The 7116-nt window shown below is 48.6% G+C and overlaps 1 protein-coding gene across 3 annotated transcripts in view; it reads left to right on the plus strand.

Moving 5' to 3' along the window:
• The window catches only part of KLRG1 (killer cell lectin like receptor G1), a 14625-nt gene extending 10785 nt beyond the window's left edge, over positions 1-3840 (plus strand). For all 3 annotated transcript variants that reach the window (XM_006032629.3, XM_006032631.3, XM_006032630.3), the window contains exons 5-6: positions 918-1021; positions 3061-3840. In XM_006032629.3, the coding sequence (XP_006032691.1) occupies positions 918-1021; positions 3061-3172 (216 nt within the window). In that variant the 3' untranslated portion in view covers positions 3173-3840. The remainder of the gene's footprint in view (positions 1-917; positions 1022-3060) is intronic.
• The last annotated feature ends 3276 nt before the right edge of the window (positions 3841-7116 follow it).

Below are 7116 nucleotides of genomic sequence, written 5' to 3' on the forward strand. Positions count from 1 at the left end.
GCTCTGCCAAGGCCTCTCACTTCTGCCCTGCTAGCTTTTGCTATCCCAGTGCTACGCTCCCCAAACAGCTCTTTCAGAGCCCCTCAGACAGTCAGATTTTGCTGAAGAGCTCTAAATGTAGGGCTGTATTTTGGAGACATTGTAGGGTGTGCAGTATCCCGAGTTCACCTTGGGCATGTCTACATGTCCTCCCCATTGATCTTAAGACTGCCTCTGAGAAGTCAGGCCCCTCTCATTCCTCTTTTACATGTGCTGTTTGCAACAAAAGGTCATTTATTTATAGTTGGCAGAGGTCCCAGAGATGCACTCAGGGTCTTAGTCTTGGGAGTTCCCTGGACATGGTCCTGAAAGTGGGTGATGGCATTTTTTCACAAGTGACACGTGTGAAGCAGAAGCGACAGGACAGGGTTGCCCGCTAATCCCCAAATTAAAGATGGCAGGGTTGTTTTATTCATGACAGTTATTGTGGCAGAGGGGTAGGCAGGCTCCAGTGTCCTGGAAACATCCTGTGCAATATTGAACTGGGACACCTCAAAGCCTGAGTGTTTCTCTTGAACACCATGAACACTATATGCCTTAGGATGGGCCCAGCTGAGCCAAGCTGCCTGTCAGCCAGTACCCATGGGGACGGTTCAGCTTTGGGCAGGGGCTTGGACTAGGTGACCTCCTGAGGTCCCTTCCAATCCTAATTTGCTATGACTCCATGATCCCCTCTGCTTCCTGCTGTAGAACCCTTAGGGACAAGGATTTGGGGAGCACATGGGAGGGAGAGCAGGAAGGAGACAAGCCATCAGTGCTTCCCTGCGGAAGAACAGGCAGTCTTCACTGTGGTATTTCCTGCCCTGATTTGCTCAGCAAGAATTCAGTTTTTAAGATGATTTCTATGGTCTCCTTTGCATCTCTTCTCTCTCTCCTAGAACCTGTTCAAGAGGATCCCCAGAGAACAGTCCTGGATTGGACTGAGGAACACCACCCACTCTGGCTGGGTCTGGGCAGACAGCTCAGGACTAAGTGAGATAAAGTGAGTTCTCTAAGTCAGATCATCTGATAATAATACACTGTTGGCTCCATCTTTGCCCAGGCAAACTCTTGGGAAGTCAGCAGGCCAGAGCCTGAGAGCTTTACTCACTGTTGAATTCTACTTTGTGCCCATGGGCATGAATCCAAGCAAACTCCACTGGGTCCATTCAGCTCTCTCCCCAGGGCAGGTGGTTTGCTGAAGCCCACTCCTCCTTTCATGCATACATTCCCCACCCTCCCCCTACTAGGGATCCAGGAAAAAGGAAGGTGAGCCATTCTGCTCCCTCTTGGATACCTTTAACATGGGGTTGAATTGAATACACAGTGTTCTGTTCTGATACATCTAGTGGGGAAAGCAGACTGGCTAGATATTAGCAAGCTCTGCTTCTCTTGTATCTCAGAATCCTTCACTAAGCAGCTGAGGACTCATCTAAAATGTCTCTCTTGCTTGGAAGCAAGGCCCACATTTCTATTCCCCTCCCTTCCCAAGAGTTGCTGAGGACAAGAGGCTGTTGGAAATGCCCTGTAAAGTAGGCACACCTTCTGTGATTGGGAACTGACTGTTCTGTCTAGACTAATCTGTCCCCTCACATCTCTAAGGTTTCCTGGTCTACTCACCTTCAGGGGAAAAAGCTGCCATCTTATCATGATAAACATGGCAATGTGCTTAACCTGAATGACTTTACAGTTAGGGCTGCCAGGCTCTGGAATGGGCTCCCAAGTGAGGTGGTACTCTCTCCTACCTTGGGGGTCTTCAAGAGGAGGCTGGACAGATATTTGGCTGGGGTGATATGACCCTGGCACCCATTCGTGCCTGGGGCAGGGGGTCGGACCTGATGATCTGTTTAGGTCCCTTCCAACCCTAAGCACTATGATACTATAATACTATGACTATTGCTGTTAGGAGGAGCTAAACTGGCTTCCACATCACTTCTCTCTCCAGCTCTACTACCAGCTCTCCTCCTTTGGCTTAGTCCATGCTGCAAAACTTTGAGTGTAGTTTATGGCCCCCTGTACCAGCAGCACCCTCCACTCCAACAACAGAATAACTCCACCTCTGCCAAGCTGAGTAAGAGCTCTGCTGCTACCTGACAGCTGGCAGAAGGCTCATGAAGACACTCCCACCCCTTCAGCTGGCTGCCACAACCCACTCAGCAGTTGGTGCCTTCCCAGGGAATCGTTTGTGTCCTGTGAGCTGTAGCAGAGCTGTGTGGCACTTCCAAAAGCATGCATGAATGTGCTCTGGAAGTTTGGTGGTGATGGCTGCTGCCAGAAATCATGGTGGCAGAGGCTATGGCTTGCAGACGTGGCCTTTCACTGGTACAAGGTCTGGACCTTTGAGTTTCAAATCAAGCCTTACTCTTCAGACTGGGGGCTCTTGACACCCAGGTTGCACAAATATTGGAGGCATTCAGTATTCAAAGCAATAGAGAATGAGACCCTTGGCTAAGTCTTTACTCAGGCAAAATTCAACATTTCACTGGAATATGGGCATCAGAGTTTGGCCCCTGTTAATGCTTTCTCATTCTCTGGCATCCCCCAGTAAGGACTTACCCAGACACCCAAACCTCATTTCTGTTTGCCCCTCACCGTTGCACTGGCAGAGGCAGGGTGAGAACATTCTGACCCCCAGTCTCTACCACATGGCTGGTTTCCCTCTTTGAATCCAATTCTCTACCCTATGACCTTTCAGCAGATGTAAACTGTTGCCCACCAAGGCTGTCCTGTCTCTGCCACTCTAATGGGACGCAGATGCCATTGATGTGAGTACACATGCAGGTCAAGCTGTACACAGTGGTGCCTGGTCTAGCATAAACATGACTTTTACAATGATAATGGGGCCACAGGGGATTATACTAATGACAGAGTTTCACTTCATGCCCATTTCTGATTCCATACCAGATGCTGAATAGAAGCTATTTGCTTTCTTTCTTTCCTTCCCATCATAAGCAGAGAGAGAGAGAGAGAGAGAGAGAGAGATTTTTAATTACCTCTGATTGTGAATCTCTCCCTACTTCTCCTGTGTGTATCTTTTTTTAGGGTCATATCCAACAGCCCTGTGCAGCACTGTGGAGTCCTGATGAATGGTGTCTTTCAAGCCTCCAGCTGTTCAGTTTCTATGCAATGGATCTGTGAGAAGTCCCTCAAGTGACCTCCTACTGCACTTTGCCACACAGCCACTATTGCTTACATTCAGCCAGTGGTGGGGATACTAGCCACTCACTGAGGGCATAATCAGGGCTTGTTCCAGCAGGCAGGGTTGGCTGGACTGCAAAGGGGATTAGAAGGTATCTTTGCTACATATGAGATCACATTCTCATTCCTGGCCTTTCAGTTTTCTGAGGTTTTCTGCAGGGGCAAGGCCTATTGTCCTTGAGGATGAGGGGTCACTAGTGCCATGCAGTGAGCCTGGATCCATTTCTCCTCCTCATCTGTTGGTGTGGAGTTTTTTTGGGTTACCATGGAGGTCTCCCACATTTGAGTCTTCATCTCAGCCATTCCACTCTGCTCACTGTACTGGTGCTATTAGTGACAGAGGCTTATTCCTGTGCCCCTAATTCTGAGATTTCTACATTGCCAAGCAGAACACATTTCCACTCCTTTTTCTGATTTCTGTGGGACCTGGACAACTGCAGAAGCTGGGCCACCAACCTCCAGTGATTTGTCCTATACCTGCTGGATTTAAACTGGCTTCCATTCCAGTGCCAGGCTCTGATCTGTGTGCCAGAGTAAATTGTGCTGTGATGGGGCAGAGCAATGTGGAATGAGAAGACAGTTTTGGCATAATCTCAGGAATTAAATTCCCTCCATTTCAATAAACTTGTGGCTTGTGTCTGTGTTGTGGCTGCCCTCTACTGGCATGGATCAGAACTGCTCAGCAATGGGTATCAGAGACCTCCCTTAGCATGTGTAGGGCATGGACCCCTTGGGCTCCTGTACACATCACAGGATTTAATCCTCATTAAATTAAATAGGTCTATAACATTTTACATTTTTTGTTTTAGAGTATCGCGTTCGTGTTTCCACATACTAGGCTTCTGAATAACTTAAGTCCAGTGTGCAATTCCCTGTAAATTCCAGCAGGGGGAGCTGCATACCAATTTACCCAGCTGCTGTCTACCCTACTGAATTACAGCAGGGGGCACATGTAAACCAGTAATACACCACTAATCCCCTCCCTCCTCACTCCCGAAACCCCTCTCCTTAACACCCCTCTGCCAAACCACAGACACCCCAAAACCATGTGAACTCCCACCCCTCCCATATCCCCTTCCACTCCTGCTATACCCCCTTAATGGTCTTGTCTTACCCCCCAAGTGAGGGATCCCCACAATAACCCATGGTCATCACAACCCCACACCATCCACCCCCAAACCCAACTGGAGGGAGAGGGGACATTTCAACTTCCCCCACCTGCCAAAAAAGGTGCCCTGCCACTTGTACCACCCTAGGCTCTGGTCTCCACCAGGCATCCTGTGGCAGAGACCCCCACACCAAGCCGTGTGCATCATCCCCTTCCTGTTTGTGAATGACCGGTCCTCCCCCAAGGGAGATTGCACAGGGATGTGTGTGCTTTCTAAAGCCCCCCTGCAATTAGGTAACCCCATGGTACTGAAGTCATCAAGAACTTCCTGGGGCATACCAAGGAAAATAAAGTTGTTCACTGTGATGTTGTGCAGCAGCTGGCATACCTTGCAAGTCGCCAGCCTGGCTGTGCAGGGAGCCACACCAAACTGGTTCACGATGTAGTGGAGGTTGGACTGGGTGGCCAGTTTCATGATGGCCATGGCCACCATCTTGTCTGACCTCCAGCATCAAAATGTTGTGATTAAAAGTCTCCCTGGTCATTTGGAACATCTTGAGCCACTGTTGATCATTCCAAGTGATTTGTATGATTTGCTCCCGCCAGTCAGAGCTGCTCACATGGACCCAGACCCTGCGGTTGCTGTTCCTGAGGGTGATCCACAGAGCCCTATCAGCATCCATTTCTGTGCCTGCCTCTCGGCTATCCCACTCCACCGCACATCTAGGTGCCTTTTTTTGTGAAGCATGTCTACATGCAAAGCACTTTGTAGTGGGAACATAGCATATGCTGCCATCATTATCTGTGGCTCCATTTTATGCAGTAAGTCCAAGGCCAGCAGCAGAATATTTAACAACATTATCATCCTCACCCATTTCATTCAGATTCTTTATTTTGGCCTCCTCACTCATTTTGTCATCATTCTTCATGTCCATGACCTCACACATTTAATCTGGAATCTCCATTTGGTCCTCCTCACTCATCCCGTCTGTATTCCACGAAGCCAAGTTGTTTGCACGTATGCAGCAGGGTCGCTTCTCAGCACATAGCACCATCACCAAGGTTCACAGTCGGGTGGAGGTGTGGGGGGGCTCTGAGTAGTAATGTGAGTTGAATACAGTTAATTAGCATTGCAAGTGACCTCCTATCTGCATATCAATCATAACCCCGGTGAGGTATCCATATGCTGGGCGTTGACACCTTTTACCATGGTGGGTGGGTGTGGGGAAGATGATGTACTGCCTATCCGCTTTGAACTCAAATGTGGGGTTTAAGATGACCCCTGGAACCCGTTTGTGCACCCTGGGTGCATGATACTGGCTTTTACTGGATCAATGAATAGGCACACCCAAGAAGTATCTGCCCAAAAAAGGGTAGATAGTTCTTGGGCATGCCTACTCATTCTGGGGTTATTGTCCTTTGAAAGAAGCATCTCCCCAGAAAACAGCCCTGCCCTGCTACAGCACTGTTTTGAAAGAAACATCTCCTAAGGAAACAGCCTTGCCCTGCACTAGCCTAGCTTTGAAGGAAGTATGTCTCCCCAGAAAAGAGCCTGGGCCTGCAAGAATCCTTGTTTAAAAACAACATATCCCCAGAAAAGAGCCCTCCCCTGCACTAGCCAAGGTTTGAAACAGGGAGGTGTGATAGACAGTGCTATGTCTCAATAGCTACCATTAACACATCTCAAGGAACTACAGCAGGCATCAAGGTGCTACAACCATCAGCTTCTCTCCCAAAAAATGTCCCTCCATACTTGACCCCCACACGGTTTCAGCATTTGGCTTCATTAGCAGACAAGCTGCATTCATAGTACTGGATGAGCATTGTAGCCTCCTGTGCCCCACTCTCCTCCCCTGTTCTAACCTGTTAGAACAAGTTCTGCACCCCCATCACTGCCCCCAGATATAATTCCATTGTTTCTTTCATTCATTGAGAAAAAAGTTGTGGTTCTGCCAGTCAAGGACACAGTGTCCTTGATTTGATGGTACAGGGAGGCTAGGGGCAGTTTGGCCTGTAGGAAGAGCAGCCAGGTACAGACACTTGGGTGTGATTGTCATTGGGACATTATGGGACATTCTTGAACTATCTGAATAGACAATGGGAACCGATTTGGGCCAGGCTATGCCTATCACCATTGCTTTGTTTGTAAATGGTGCTTGATCACATTGCCCTGACTGCCAGTTCTGAGACACAGTTGACACCTTCAGTTATGAGTATGTGGAATTTTCAAAAAGTTTAATTCAAGACATGTCTATATAACAGCCCTGTCAAGTTTGCTGGAGGAAGATCAAAGCCCTGAGATGTGCGTTTCATCGGACCAAGGATGAGAATTCATTCTGGGGCAGGGCTCACAATTGTTCCTTTCTATGACCAGCTGCCTGTCATTCTCTCCAAAGATGCAGGTGAGGCTTCCTGTTTTTGGTTGTTTGGGATTGGCATTGTCCTGGAGAGCACACCTAAGGAAGGAACCTCAGAGTGTCCTGAGAGGGAAACTGTGAGCATGTCAGAGCAGTGGGGGGACTGCTCCATGGTGCTGGATGAGAGGGACACCCAAAAAGAGGTGAACCTGATCATGACCCCAGTCTCCCCTCTGATTCTACAGAGTAGAACAGATGATGATGAGGAGGAAACTGCTTTGGATATGGGTACTGCTTCAGAGGTTCCTCCAGAGACCCAAAGAACGGTTTCTGTTCCTGAGACACAAGAGTATAGATTCATAGATTCATAGGTGTTAGGGTCGGAAGGGACCTCAATAGATCATCGAGTCCGACCCCCTGCATAAGCAGGAAAGA

Source organism: Alligator sinensis, unplaced genomic scaffold, assembly GCF_000455745.1.
Source record: "Alligator sinensis unplaced genomic scaffold, ASM45574v1 scaffold1129_1, whole genome shotgun sequence".
Lineage (NCBI taxonomy): Eukaryota > Metazoa > Chordata > Crocodylia > Alligatoridae > Alligator > Alligator sinensis.